The sequence below is a fragment of the Homarus americanus genome, unplaced genomic scaffold (assembly GCF_018991925.1).
Source record: "Homarus americanus isolate GMGI-L3 unplaced genomic scaffold, GMGI_Hamer_2.0 scaffold42109, whole genome shotgun sequence".
NCBI lineage: Eukaryota > Metazoa > Arthropoda > Malacostraca > Decapoda > Nephropidae > Homarus > Homarus americanus.
The window spans coordinates 81485-97581 of NW_024712648.1; the positions used below are offsets into that span (position 1 = coordinate 81485).

Genomic DNA, 16097 nt, shown 5'->3' on the forward strand with positions numbered 1-16097 from the left:
CCATTCTTCAAAGTAGGCCCATTCTTCAAAGTATGCCTATATTTCAAAGTAGACCCATAATTATCTTATTAAAATCACCTCTAGAACACATTTCACCACAAGGAACCACTCTAGTTATGTCTGTCATATAACCACAAACTTGAATATTTAGTTAACTGCATGTACCGTTGAGTTTTCTTCGTGGTGTTGATTAATACAGTATAGCCTTTTTTGTCTATATTTTCAATTTCTTTCTGTTCTCTCTTAAATCTTAAGTTGTGGGTCGTTTGACCTGTGCCCGGGTGGGCTAATTCCCGTAAAAAAAAAATATATATAATATACAGTACAGCGCTTGATGTCAGTTTCTCTAAAAGATATCTTTTTTATAGTTGATTTACCTGTTTTAGCTGTCATCCTCCCTTAGAGTTAAAAAAAAAAAAATAAATAAATATATCGTTGAGACCTGTAAATTGATTGATTTATTGTGGTAATTACATCCCTGGCGACGCAACAGCTTCGATCTTTTGTCGCCGAAATAAAATGAAGGCTTAAGAGACTAAAATCAAATAATGCAAGATAAAAATCCCAAGTAAATAACAGAACTTTTGTATAAACCATTTAGACGTTAACAGATAAAACTCAAAGCTTGTGTAGAAGGCTGACCTCCTCCACGAAGGAGAGGACGTCCCCTCCCACGCTACCCCCCCCTACCCCCAGGACCAAATAGAGACGATAGGATCCGTCTCCCTCCCGGCACTGAGAAAGGTGCTTATGACGAAGGACTCTGAGACTGGGGCTCTCAACCAAGAGGTGTCGAACAGTCAGTAGTACCAGGCAGGCATCACAGTGGAGAGGGGGTGCCCTCTTCACTAAAAAAACATGAGTCAGCCGTGTGTGACCAATGCGGAGGCGGGCCAAAGCAGTCTCCCTGATATCCTCACCCCCAGGCACCCACTGCAGGGTGGATGTCGCGGAGCTTGTTTGCATTGACAAAATCCCACCTGCATTGCCAACTCGAGCGGATGGCAGCTCTTATTACTGGCTTCATATCAGAGGCAGGTGGAGTGAAATGATATGCCACAGGACGAGAAGCAACTGTCTTCGCCACACCTGGACGCTAATTCCCCTCTGACCCCCCATAGGCCTCCCAGCAAAAACTGATTTTCGTGACCCTACGTTGGACGTGAAAGAGGAGCTGCAAATGATTCGTAAAAGTAAGCAGTATATTTTTTTATAATAGAGGAACTTAATATAGCAAATGACTTTAAGTACTGTACATTTCTGGGCCTCTCACTGTTGTCTGCTTCATTGTAAATTACCACAATAAATTTTATCATTGTAATTTATATCATTATACTGCAACGTTGTAAGCTGTTGCACTGTATACTGTGTCACTAAGTTGCGTCACTACACACTATCACTGTAAGCTGTGGTACTGTGCATTGTACGAGTGTAAACTGCAGCACTCTATACTGTAGCACTGTTAGCTGCAGCACTATGCACTATCATTGTAAGCTGCAGCACTATATACTGTAGCAATGTAAGCTGCAGCACTATATACTGTATCATTGTAAGCTGCGGCACTATATCCTGTATCACTGTAAGCTGCGGCACTATATCCTGTATCACTGTAAGCTGCGACACTGTACCATTGTAAGCTGTGGCATTAGCCACTATTACTGTAAGATGCGGCACTATACACTATCATTATAAGCTGCGGCACTATACACTATCAATATAAGCTGGGGCACTATACAGTATAGTGTAGCACTGTAAGCTGAGGCACTATACATTGTATGAGTGCAAGCTGCGGCACTATATACTGTATCACTGTTAGTTGCGATACTGTACCACTGTAAGCTGCGGCACTATACACTGTATCATTGTAAGCTGCGGCACTATACACTGTATCACTGTAAGTTGCGGCACTATATACCGTAGCTGTGGCACCGTATATTAGGTGTTGTCATACAGCCAACATGGCGGACCTCACATGACCCACCGCCAGTAATGATAAATCTTGGTTATTTCCTGAGATCTGCTCTGATGTGTGAAATTCATTTCCGCGGGAAATTAATTGCCGAGCGCTGGCGTGATGGTGTTTCGTGACGACCAAATTGTTTGTGGCCAAACGGCAGACTGGTCGTTAACATGACGATGTGGCGATAAGGTGCTACATGTGTGTGTGTGTGTGTGTGTGTCTGGTGAAGGAAGTTATTCTTTCTATGGCCGGAATAAGTCACTTGTTCCTCTCTACCGCGGCTCTAGTAGTAAACACTTATGAAGACCAGATATATTGTTGATGTTGTTCACCCCATACCTGTGGTGCTCAGACGTGAACTGAACAGCACCTGTGATGGTGGTTGAGTATGAGGGTGTGAGCACTTTACCAGGTGAAGATGACACAGCAACTCCCGATAATACTCACAGCTGCATTACTTGTTTCACTTCCTGTACCTTTGGACTCAGTTTGTGTCTGTAAATTTGTGGTGTTTCCCAGATGATGTAGCTAATTATCAGTGTAATGTTGGCGCCTCGCTATTGATAGTTTTTCTTAATATTTCTTACACATTTTCTGCCATAACGTTCTGTCTCAGCCAGTTAGAGATAATGAGTGGACCAGAAACAGTTCCTTCTAGATGGGTGTAGAGTAACATATATTATCTAATTAGGGTCACACATCACCAGGGCCACATACCACCAGGGCCACACATCACCAGGGCCACACGTCACCAGGGCCACACATCACCAGGGCCACACATCACCAGGCCACACATCACCAGCGTCACACACCACCAGGCCACACATCACCAGGGCCCCACATCACCAGGCCACACATCACCAGCGTCACACATCACCAGGGTCACATACCACCAGGGCCACACATCACCAGGGGCCACACACATCAACAGGCCACATACATCACCAGGGTCACATCACCAGGGTCACACATCACCAGGTCACACACCAGGCCCACACACCACCAGGGCCAGCACCAGCGTCACGCACCACAGGTCACACATCACCAGGGCCACATCACCAGGGCCCCACACCACCAGGCCACATCACCAGCGTCACACATCACCAGTGTCACATACCACCAGGGCCACATCACCAGGGTCACACATCACCAGGGTCACACATCACCAGGGCCACATACCACCAGGCCACACATCACCAGCGTCACGCATCACCAGGCTACACATCACCAGGACACACATCACCAGGGCCCCACATCACCAGGGGCCACACATCACCAGGGTCACGCATCACCAGGCCACATCACCAGGGACACACATCACTAGGGCCCCACACTGTGGGCCACACATCACCAGGCCACACATCACTAGGGCCCCACATCCCTAGGCCACATCACCAGCGTCACGCATCACCAGGGCCACACATCACCAGGGCCACACGTTACCAGGGCCACACATCACCAGGGCCACACGTTACCAGGGCCACACATCACCAGGGCCACACATTACCAGGGCCACACATCACCTGGGCCACATATAAACATGCATGAGAAGGGTGGTTGTCAGTGATGATCCAGAACAGTCACTTTCACCTGCTAATTGGATAAATACGTGAAGCTGTGTAAAGTGTGTAGAAACATATTACGTAATAATAATAATAATAATAATAATAATAATAATAATAATAATAATAACGGTTTATTAGAGTTGCAGCCGTTGGTTGAAAATATACAAACTTACATGTGATTTAGACATAATAATATACGTTCAATACATTTCCAGGGCTGTACAGTACATAAATCAGGAGCTGTTTTATTATTTTAAAAATAGATGGGATGGTGCTGTTCTTATATCTATTAGTGTGTGTGTGTGTGTGTGTGTGTGTGTGTGTACATGCGGTGTGTGTGTGTGTGTGTGTGTGTGTGTGTGTGTGTGTGTGTGTGTGTGTGTGTGTGCGTGTGTGTGTGTCAAGACGGGTCAGACGCACCTGGCACTGCTCAGCAGCAGCCACGTCAACTATTCTGTTGGCCCATACCAACTCCCTCCCCTGAACCCTCCTCCCCACCGGAATATCAACAAGTTCTCGCCAGAAATTACTATTTCATTTGGGAAAGGAATGGAACCAGTGTTGAATAGTGGTGAAAAGTGCTTAAGTCAGTGAAAAACAACTCGGCAGTTGAGTCTTGCCCAAGCCAACCTTCACACAGTGAGGTCCCAGGTGCCCAGTGATAATTCCCCTGAGACTCCACGATAGAGAGGCCTGGGACCACACCTCAGGCCACGTGGTGTCCCCATGATGCTACGACACCACGTAGTGAATGAGTTGCTACAGCATCATGTGAAGTTCCTCATAACACCATCTGTGAGGGAATTACTACACCACATCAGGGCCCTCACACACCATCTGTGAGGGAATTACTACACCACATCAGGCCCCTCATAACACCATCTGTGAGGGAATTACTACACCACATCAGGCCCCTCATAACACCATCTGTGAGGGAATTACTACACCACATCAGGCCCCTCATAACGCCATCTGTGAGGGAGTTACTACACTATGTGTCTGCTGTTCAACACCTCAGCTTACATGATCTACGTGTGTAAACATTAATCTGTATGTTCACTGTATGTTCCTTCACCTTTCTCTAATGAAGGCTTTTGTTAAACCACCAATGTATGTAATAAGTCATTTGTGTCCAATGTATATTTTCAGCCTTCGGGCTGCAAACTTTTTCAATAAACCGTTTATTATTATTATTATTATTATTATTATTATTATTATTATTATTATTATTATTATTATTATTATTATTACAATCAGTTACAAGCACACAAACACACACGTGCTACTTACTACTACTTTGCTGTCACTCAGAATCGAGTATGACGATCATCCAGCTATGATACAATAATATGAGTTATGAGGGATGTCACCTTCAATGATGAGGTGACTAAAGAGGCCGATTCGAGACCCGCAGCGTCGTTCACATGAGTTGCATATATGGAGGGCTACATCGAGTGCAGGAGGGGCGGTGGTAGCGTCTCTCCGGCGTTGGTGCTTGTCTGCCTCGGTTTGCAGTCGGGCTAACTCGAAAGTATTGACACCTTCTCGTGTGGTGCTCCTCCAAGCGTTACGATTTGGCCCCTTTTTCAGATTTGTCTTAAGACTATCCTTTTACATTTTCAGTTGCCCGCCGGCATTACGTTTACTATTCGTTAGGTGACTGTAAAGTAGCTGCTTTGGCAATCTACTGTCGTCCATGCGGGTAACATGGCTAGTCCAGCCTCGATGCTCCTACAGTCGGTGTCAGCAAGAATACTGGCATTTGTTCTCTTGTTTTCCCAGCGAACTTGGAGGATGGAACGTAGACTACGTTGGTGAAAAATTTCAAGTGCCTTGAGGTGCCTCCTGTATGTGACCCATGTCTCGCTGCCATGTAGCAGGGTGGGGAGGACCACTGCTCGATATACTTGTAACTTTGTAGATAATTTCAGCTTCCTACAGCTGAAGACACGGTTTCGGAGTCTTCCAAAGGCTTGAGATGCAGATCTGATCCGATGCTGAAAATCTTCATCGATGTCTGCGGTGGTGGAGAGGTGGGAGTCGAGATACTGAAAGTGGGTAACATTGCAGAGGGTAGTACTGTTAAGCTGGATGGATGGTGGAGGTGTATCTGAACCAGGAGCAGATTGAAAGAGCATCCGAGTCTTGCGTACATTCACCTCAAGGCCGAAGTGTGCTTATGTATCTGCGTAGGTGTTCAGGATCTCCTGTAGGTCGTGTTTAGTGTGAGCAACACGGGTGAGGTCGTCTGCATACTGAAGTTCAGTAATGGAAGCTGCCTACACCTTTGTTCTTGCCTGGAGTCGTCTTATGTTGAAAAGACCCTTCATCCGGTACGCGATGTCCACCCCGCCGGCTAAATTGGCATTGGCACGAGTGAGGAAGGCAGCCAAGAAAATGGAAAAGAGTTGGTGCCAGTACATACCCTTATTTAACCCCCGTTTGGATGGGGAAGAACTCAGACTGAGTGCCACTGTGCAGGACACTGCTGTTCATGCCACCGTGGAGTTGCCTCACAATGACAATGAATTTTGGTGGGCAGCCAAAACGGCTGAGGGTCCGCCAGAGGGCTGCCCTGTTGACCGAGTCTAAGGCTTTGGTTAGGTCGATGAAAGCCATGTACGGGTCACGAAGCTGTTCTCTGCACTTTTCCTGTATCTGGCGGGCAGAAAAGATCATGTCAGTGGTGCCACATTGAGATTCTGGGAGGAATTTTTCCACTTCAGGGAGAAGTCTGTTTAGGAGGACTTGGCATATAATTTTGCCAGCTACGGACAGCAGAGATTCCGCGGTAGTTGCCATAGTCTGGCCGGGTCGCTTGTTTTTATAAATATTAATGATGGAGGCGTCTTTAAGAGCTTGGGTGATTTCCTCCTTTTCCCATACTGTATATTCTCCAGGAGACAGTGATGATGGCTGGTAAGCAGAGGTCCTCCTGCTTTATACACCTCGGTTGGGATTCCATCAGGCCTTGAGGCTTTGTTATTTTTCATCTGTTTGATGGCAGTAGCTACCTCATCCAGGGATGGAGGATAGCTGAGGTGGGTCAACTCTGGATGCTGAGGGACCTGCTGGGTAGTCAGGACATCCACACCGGTGTTTCTGTTGGGCAGTGAATGGTAGTGCTCTTTCCAGCGCTGAAGGAGGCCTTCATCGTCTTTAATTAGGGAGTTACCGTCGGATGAGCGGAGGAGGTCTGCGCCACGAGTGGTTGACCCATATAATGTACACAAAGGATCACACGAGACTAGAAATAGTCCCGTGTGCTGGTGTTGTGTCACAGGATGCTGGTGGCCGCCCTACGAGAGCCAATTAAGAAAATTGTCAGTGAAAAACATAGGACAATTTTATCAAAGATTAAATCAGACGCCTTTTTTATGGGGCGAATTTTTAATTTGGGGGTGAAATTAGAGATAAAACAGACCACTGAATTTTTCTCTTGTCTAGGATGATGTGAGTGCGTGCGTGCATGAGTGGGTGCACTGATGAACACAAAGACTAAACTAGTGTTTACTGCTTAATTAGAAAAAGAAAGACAGACAGAAAGACAGGCAGAATAAGAGATAGAGAGAGATATAGTGAGAAAGAAAAAAATGAGATAGAGGTGAATTGAGAAAATTTGAGATAGATAAAAAGACAGAGAGTGAAAGAGTGAGAGAGGAATCCGCCAGCGCCTTGGGTTACTTTACTCGAAGCAGCGGGTGTGACTGACAGGTAAATTGGTGGAATATTTCAGGTGGGCTCTGAGAAAATCCTCGCGGGAGAGAGGTGGTAAAGTGTCGGGAGGAAGGTCGCCTTAGACAACACTTATTGACTTACTGTTACTCACTGTCTGTCTCAAATGGTAGCGGTGTAACTTTTAAGTGGTAGTGTTGCAAACTTAAGTGGTGACGTTACTTCCTTAAGTGGTGGTGTTACATGTTCAAGTGGCAGTGTCACAAGCGGCCTCAGGTGAGATAGTGTAGAGACGTATTGTGGAGAAGCAAGATGGCGACGGCTACACTATAGAATATATGTTGCCATTCACTTAACTCTCAACAGGTCTGGTGAGTTTTGAAAGCTTGAGGACGGACGGGTTGGAGAGAAGAGGACTTTGTTGGGAAGTGGAACTGAAGTGTAGAAGAATGCTGAGGAAGGGAAGCTGGGTAAGGAGGCTGGATATAGGTAAGGCAGTGGGCGGTAGGGGAGATGGACGGCAGGAGGGCCGGCGAGCCTCAGGGGGGAGGTAAACTGACCAGTATGTCACACTGTCGCTGGACACCGTCGTCGTCGGGGAAGTAATGGCGGTCATCAGGTTTATGGGGGGGGAATATGTCTTGCTAGCAGGTCATAGTGGAGGTGTTGGTCACTTTTACCTGTGACGCTCAAGTTTATGGCGCTGGTCTTACGAGGTGACGACTGAGGCAGGACACCTGGCCACTACACAGGTGACTGAGGCAGATGTGGTGTACACCTGGTCACTACATAGATGACGACAGGTGTAGTGTAATGGATAACTGCCCACTGCACATATGACTGAGGCAGGTGTGATAGATGCCTATCCACTACACATATAACTGAGGCAGGTGACCAGGTGTACTCCAGGTGACTGAGGCAGGTGTGATGGATTTACGTATTACTATGGACATATTACTGTGTCCAGTACACGACCCAACCTCGTTCTGTGGCGTCATATTACTAACCGGAAATGGGCATGATTTTCCCACCTCTATATTGTTCACCAAACGTTACTGGACACCTTACTTCTCTGTTCGCTCCCTCGACACTTAAGAATTTACTACCTGTGTGTGTGTGTGTACAACTTGACCTCACCACATGCGTCTCTTGTCACTCTCCCAGATTTACGACACTTAACACAGTACATTTGTTTGTCCTGCAACACCCAGTGTGTTCTGCAGCACCCAGTGTACCCTGCAGTACCCAGTGTCTCCTGCAGCACCCAGTGTGTCCTGCAGCACTCAGTGTGCCCTGCAGCATCCAGTGTGCCCTGCAGCACCCAGTGTGTCCTGCAGCACCCAGTGTGTCCTGCAGCACCAAGTGTGTCCTGCAGCGTCCAGTGTGCCCTGCAGCACCCAGTGTGTCCTGCAGCACCTATTGTGTCCTGCAGCACCCAGTGTGTCCTGCAGCACCAAGTGTGTCCTGCAGCATCCAGTGTGTCTTCTACTACTACCACACAGTAATAATATCTGCTGCTTATTCCTACACCAATACTACCACTTTACCACCACGAATAACAACAGTTCAAAGAGGAGATATTAACAACAAGAAAGCTTTTAATATTAATGTGAAAAAGTGGTTTCTAGGTTGAAGGGAGTGAGGGAGAGAACAATGTTATTTTGTCTCCTGGGAATATACATGGTGAAGGGAGAGGGTGAGGACGGCCAGGTACTGTGGTTTCCTCGGTATGTTAGGATGAAATAAACGGTGGTAATAACAATGAAGACAATGTTTTTATATCAGTTTGTGTATGATGACTTCAAGAATGGTCGTACCGAGTGTTGAAACTGTGATGCATATTGTCAGAGTTATAGTGCGTGGGTGGAGAGTTTTAATGATATGGACAGCAAAGCAGGACATGTTATAGTTTCTGGATTATTTTGTGTTTTGTCGTTAGCTCAGTGTACAAGCTGAGGTAGGTGTCGAAGCTTCATGTAAATTGTTGACTAGTGACTGGTTATTAACTTGGTATCGAACCCACATACATAAACCACGACAAAGACGCCGTAGCTACACACACACACACACACACACACATACATACACACACACACACACACACACACACACACACACACACACACACACACACACACACACACACACACACACACACACACACACACACATACATACACACACCACCAAACAAACATTCTCAGTCAACCATAACCCAACACCAACACGCTGACAATTTTCACGCGTGACTTTTACTGAAGCCATGTTTACACACATACTATTTCCGTCCATCCACCCCGAAAGTGGGACGCACTCAAACTGTGTGTGTGTGTGTGTGTGTGTGTGTGTGTGTGTGTGTGTCTTATAACAAGTGTAAATTAAAAGTTACAAGTAAAGTAAAAATTATTAGTTGCAGGATAAAGTAAGGAAGATGTGGTAGCGTGGTCGATTAGTTATTTAACTATTAATATATTCTTAGGGGGAATTTTCTAAACACCAATTCTAAGTTCAACTATTTATTAGTTAACTGAATAGCATGGACAAATTAATAACTAATTATATTTAAGTTACTAGACAATGACTCTCGGACACAAACATGAAATGGATACACTTCCTCCCGTAAGTTACTCACCCTTGAATCGCTCTGACAATGACTCACGTGTGACCTGAGGGATGCCCAGCGGCTGGGGAATGTCTGCAGGTGCTGCTGGGCTCTGACTCCTGTGGGAGACTTTGCTAGCTGGGGACTCGGTGCTGGGAGTGGGGAGGAAATTCTCCTTCCTTACCTCGACTAGTGACGAGCGTGGCTCCTGTCTTCTTCTGAGTTGTGTCTCTCCCTGTCTGTCTCCATCTGTTTCTGTCTCTGAGAAGGAGCTGTCGGTCCCTTCCCTGTTCTAATAATAATTATAATACCCCTTGGAAGGAGCTGCAGGGCTCTTATATTGGAGATCTCAAGCCGGCAGATGACGTCAATAATATGGGTGTGTCTGGCCAGGTGACAGGTGTACTGGCTGGAGGGTAGTCTCTTGAATAACACGGTCCTGTCGCCGGGTTACCTAATGACGCGGCGGGGAGAATTCTGGTTCATTGTGACCGCGACCTCTCTTGGGTCAGGTCTTAATCTCACTTTAATTACGAAGGGTGGGTCAACTTACGAGGGTGTACACACCTGCGCTTCCGGTCATTGCTATATGTGCTGTACTTCTCTGGGCTGAAAGCTGTGGTCTGATAAACAATCATTACAGTCTGTCTGTCTGTCCGCGATGTCTAAGCGTTCGTAGCTATCAGGAAGTGGTGTTGTTGGTGTGTATGGGTATAAGAACATAAGAACATAAGAATGGAGGAAACTGCAGCGGGCCTATTGGCCCATACTGGGCAGTCCCGTTTACACCCAACCGCCAATTGCTCATATAAGCATTCAACCTATGTTTGAAGCTATTCAGCGTATTCGAGTTAATGATGATATTTGGTAACTTGTTCCATTCATCCACTACTCTGTTTCCAAACCAGTGTTTACCTATTTCGCGCCTAAATCTAAATTTGTCTAACTTAAAACCATTGTTACGAGTTCGCTCCTGGTTGGATAGTTTGAGTACCTTTGCAATGTCCCCTTTGTTTAGCCCTGCCTTCCACTTATACACCTCTATCAGGTCGCCCCTCGCTCTACGTCTCTTGAGGGAGTGCAAATTAAGATGCTTTAACCTGTCTCTATACTCAAGGTTCCTAATGCCCGGGATTAGTCTTGTCATTCTCCTCTGAATTCTTTCCAAGGATTCTATATCCATTCTGTAATACGGTGACCAGAACTGAACTGCGTAATCCAGGAGTAGTCTCACAAGTGCAAGATACAGTTTTAGGATGACCTCGCTAGTCTTGTAACTAACACTCCTTTGTATGAACCCAAGTACTTTATTAGCCTTGTTATGAGCAAAAACACATTGTTTACTTGGCTTAAGGTTCCTACTTATCATTACTCCTAAATCTCTCTCGCAGTCGGATGTGTCTATGGCATCGTTGTTCATCTGGTTTCCCTGTTTACATCTCCTATACTGAGTGCTTTACATTTGTCGACGTTGAATTTCATCTGCCATTTTTCAGACCATTCGAAAAATTTGTTTAGATCTTCCTGTAGTTTTGCGGAGTCCTCGTCAGATTTATAACACGTCCTATTTTAGTGTCATCAGCAAATTTGCTTATGTTGCTGTCTATGCCGATATCTATATCGTTTATGTATATAATAAATAATAATGGTCCAAGTACTAAGCCTTGGGGAACTCCACTTGTGACGTTGCTCCAATGGGACTTAGTGCCGTTAAGGCTCACTCGCTGTTTCCTGTCCTGTAACCACGCCCTAATCCATTTAAGGATATTACCTTTGATGCCATGTGCTTCTACCTTTCTAATTAGTCTTTCGTGGGGGACTCTGTCGAAGGCTTTACTAAAGTCGAGATATACCACATCATAATTGTGCCCCTCTTCCACCGATTCGAAAACTGATGAAAAGAATGTTAATAGATTAGTTAGACATGAACGCCCGCTTGTGAAGCCATGTTGGGAATCATTGATCAACTTGTGCTTCTCCAGGTGGTTTCGAATAGAGTTTGAAATGATTGATTCTAGTAGTTTGCCTACTAATGTTGTTAGGCTGATTAGGCGGTAGTTAGAGGATAGTGATCTATCCCCCTTCTTGAAAATCAGTATTACATTCGCTATCCTCCAGGATTCTGGTACTACATCTGTTTTTAAGGACATGTTAAACAACTTGCTAAGGGCATACTAAGCTCTTCCTTACATTCCTTTAATACTCTGGCAAATATCTCATCGGGACCAGGTGACTTATTAGGCTTTAGTTTGTCTATTTGCTTACTAACATCGTTACTAGTCACTACTATCTCGCTTAATTTGTTTTCTTCACTATCTCTGAATAGAGTTGGTGCCTCGGGTATTATGTTTAAATTTTCGGTGGTAAAAACCGTTGAAAAATATTTATTAAAATTATTGCTCATTTCTCTGTCGTTGTCAGTGAGCTCGCCGGTATCTGACAGTATTGGTCCAATCTTTTCTCGTGTTTTAGTTTGATACATTTGGTAGAATCCTTTGGGGTTTGTCTTCGCCTCCCTTGCTATCCTTACCTCATTTTTCCTCTTGGCTTTCCTTATCTCGGTTTTAACCCTACCTTATAATAATCCTGGAGGTAAATTTTGCCACGAATTATCCTTCTACCTATAGCCTTCCTTTGGCCAATGATGTTCTTTAAATAATTATTTATCCATTTAGGGTCATTGTTGTCTGATCTGAGTTTTTGTATGGTATGTTCTGCCTTTGTGCATTAAGTAACTCATTATTTAAATTGTCGTGGAACTCGGCAATCTCAGATCTCATTATCAGGTCGGTGTCATCTGTCAAGTTCGCGCCCAAGCGCGACACCCCTTCTCTCAGCTGCCTCTTTAAACTGTCAAAGTTTGCCCTTCTGAAATCTGGTACTTTAGTGGAATTTTCCTTACGTCTGCCATGAAAATCTAGCTGGAATCTAATTTCTTTGTGATTGCTGTTTGCAAGTTCGTTCCCTACCTCGACCTTGCTAATGAGGTTTTCTCTGTTTGACAGAACTAAATCGAGTATATTATTACCCCGGGTGGGATCGGTTATATGTTGACTTATGAAACAGTCCTGGATCGTTTCGAGAAAATCCTCTGATTCTGAGTTACCCGTAAGGTCAGTCCAATCTATTTGGCCAAGGTTAAAGTCGCCTACTATACAGACTTTGTTGTGTATAGATGCCCTGCGCATTTCATCCCAGATAAGTCTCTCATTGACTCTATCAAGATTGGGAGGTTCTTATATTACTCTTGTGATTAATTTTTCCCTACCGTCGATTAAGTCTATCCAAATTGTTTCTGTATTCCGCTCAGTTTTTATTTCCTTATTTATTTCACACTTCAGATTATCCCTGACATAGATTGCTACTCCGCCTCCTTTCCTGGTCTGCCTATCGGTATGGAACAATTTGTAACCCGCAATTTGGTATTCGACCGGTAACTCACGTGAGTCTAGGTTGATCCATGTTTCAGTGAATACTAGTATGTCGATTTTTTCGGTACATACCATGGCCCTTAAATCATCCATTTTGTTTCTCATACTTCTACTGTTTGCATAGTAGACATTTAAGTTAGTCTTGTTGTGAGTCCTCCCTTTACCGCGTTTAGGTTTAAACTCCGTCTAATTTAGTTTTGTCATCATTCCTAACACTATTTCCCTGTAATCTTTCACCTTGTTTACCCACTCCCACTGCAGTCTCCTCCACCCCCGTGCCCGTATGTTCCCCTAGCAGTTTAAAGACTTCGATATCTTTTGAACTGCCCCCTCTAGAGACCCAACCAGGGTTGCCACCCCATCCCGAGACAGGTGTGCCCCATCCCTAGCATGGGTGCCTGCCGTAGAAGTGTCCCAGTTACGATGTGTGGATGGGACTGATAATGACTTGCGTATCCGTCAAGACGACCGTTGACCTCCAACTGCCATGGCAAAACTGTTGCTAACTTTTCCTTCTGGGCAGTACACATATGATAGGGATCCTCATAGACTAATACGATCTATAGCTGCAATGTGAACTTATCAAGAGCTCTTCACTCAAACACCGGCCAATATCGTTTGCCTCCTGCACTAAGGCAGATAATGGATTTGTTCCACATTACCGAATAAGATATTTCCCATCCATCAACTATATCCCCACCCACAGCCCTGGCAAACACACCCTCATCCTATTTTTATTTTACCGCAAAAGTCTGTCCAAGTACCTTAACTGTGAGTCACCAACAATTAAAAGTTTTTATACCTTCCTTGTCAGCCCTGTGTCTGGCTGGCACTAACATCCATTTTCGCTTTATCAAGGGACTGAACGAGTTGGTACACTTAGCTGTTGTTGTCGTTATTTGTATCATGGTGTGTTTCTTGACCACCAGCTTGGTAGTCCCTCTCCTCCCACAACCTTCCATTCGTCATTCTTCCTTCATCTTTGCTATCTCTTCCCTTTAATTTTCAAAGATTTCTTTGTACAATTTCTGGTTTTCTCTTTGAGGTATTCTCTAATTTCAGCCCACAGAAGGGCATAACCCCGCTTACAAGTAGCACTAGCCATATCACAGTAATTATCCCCGGGAGCTGAGCTAAGCTGCCGTGACCTTTCCCCCTATGAGGGTCCAGAACACAATGACGTGGTGTGTCAAGGGGCTAAGCGTGTCAGTCAGGATGTCAAAGTCAGTGTGGATGTTAATGTGGGTGTCAAGAGTATGGATATCATTGGAATAGATGTCAGTGTGGGTGTCAGGTGATGTGGATATCAGTCTGAGTGTCAGGAGTTGTTGATGTCAATTTGGGTGTCAGGACTTGTTGATGTCAATCTGGGTATCAGGAGGTGTGGCTGTCAGTCTGGTTGTCCAGGGGTGTGGATGTTAGCCTGGGTATCAGGATGTGGATGTCAATCTGGGTGTCAGGAGATGTGGATGTCAATCTGGGTGTCAGGAGATGTGGATGTCAGCCTGAGTGACAGGAGTTGTTGTCAGTCTGGGTGTCAGGAGGTGTGGATGTCATCCAGGTGTCAATCAGGAGGTGTATGGGCGCCAGGTCAGTAAGGCGGGGTTTTTACAGTTCTGGTCCTCTCAATAGAACCTTCAGTATTATGATATGTTGCCGCTTGTAACACAGTGCATTTATTATCATTAAAAATTGTGATATAAAATACAGGAAGAAAGAAAGGAATAAACAGAGAAAAAATGAGAAAACAAAGAAATTACAACGAGCGTTAGAGAGACCAAGCGAGCAAGGTTCACATAAGATAGTAAGTGTATGAATCATTGGACTGTCAAGACCCTTCTGTTCGTCTGGCGTAGTTCACACGCGTATCCTTACTCAGTGAAGGATGCCAGCCGCTGGTGATTGCCTCCTATTAATTAGTTTACATTGTTATGTATATATTCTCGGTAGTGAATAACAACATATATAGTGTACCAAGTATTGTAAAGTGTTATATACCAGTACAATTGTAATACATAAATGTACTTTTACTAACACTATATACTGTTATATTCAGGTATATATGTAATATATATACAGTATATTTCCTCATCAACAATAAACGAGACATAAAGATAAACACGACAGACCCACCACTTATAAAACACCGGCAGCACGAGCAATCACCAGCCCCCGATGTTCTCCTAAATCTAGCAATAACGCCCTTATGTCGGCAACACTAACCTTATCCCACCCTCTGCCTGCAGTGGCGTTCGTATACACTGTGTGAGTCTTGATCACTAATACTTCAGTCACGTATAAAGCGAGTCACCTGGTGTCTAGTGCTGGTATATGTCATTAGTGTATGGAACCTGTATAACTATGAAACATTTGACACATATCTGATACATGACCCTCTCTCGTATGACACCCATCTGATACAAACCTATCTTCGTATGACACCTATTAGACACATAACCATTTCATATGATACATCTGATTCATATCACTCTCATATGACACATATCTGATACATAATCCTCTCTTGTATGACACCCATCTGACACCTTTTCATTGTACCAGAGACACACACACACACACACACACACACACAAAAGTAAACCAAAAAGAGAGAGAGAGAGCTATCAGTACACAGGTATCCGTAGTCAAAGTTACAACAGCATCTAAAATAATTGTAAGGCTATCCACTATTCACACACTGACACGCTGTCTAAATTTCCCAGGTAATATTTAACAGTATAAAATGTAGTGTTGGGAGGGAGATATGATGGCTATCCTGGGCTATTGATCACCTGTCATTCTTGTCAACGTCACCCTGGAGTCTGACGAGCAAGGTGAGGCAGGAATGTTCTGAGGCAGGGGGG

General features: G+C 44.7%; 1 protein-coding gene across 1 annotated transcript in view; it reads left to right on the top strand.

The window, feature by feature from the left end:
* The window catches only part of LOC121864027, a 56387-nt gene extending 42059 nt beyond the window's left edge, over positions 1 to 14328 (top strand). Inside the window, exons 4-6 of the mRNA XM_042362913.1 lie at positions 7567 to 7571; positions 8462 to 8657; positions 14296 to 14328. Of these exons, the coding sequence (XP_042218847.1) occupies positions 7567 to 7571; positions 8462 to 8657; positions 14296 to 14328 (234 nt within the window). The remainder of the gene's footprint in view (positions 1 to 7566; positions 7572 to 8461; positions 8658 to 14295) is intronic.
* Positions 14329 to 16097: the final 1769 nt, after the last annotated feature.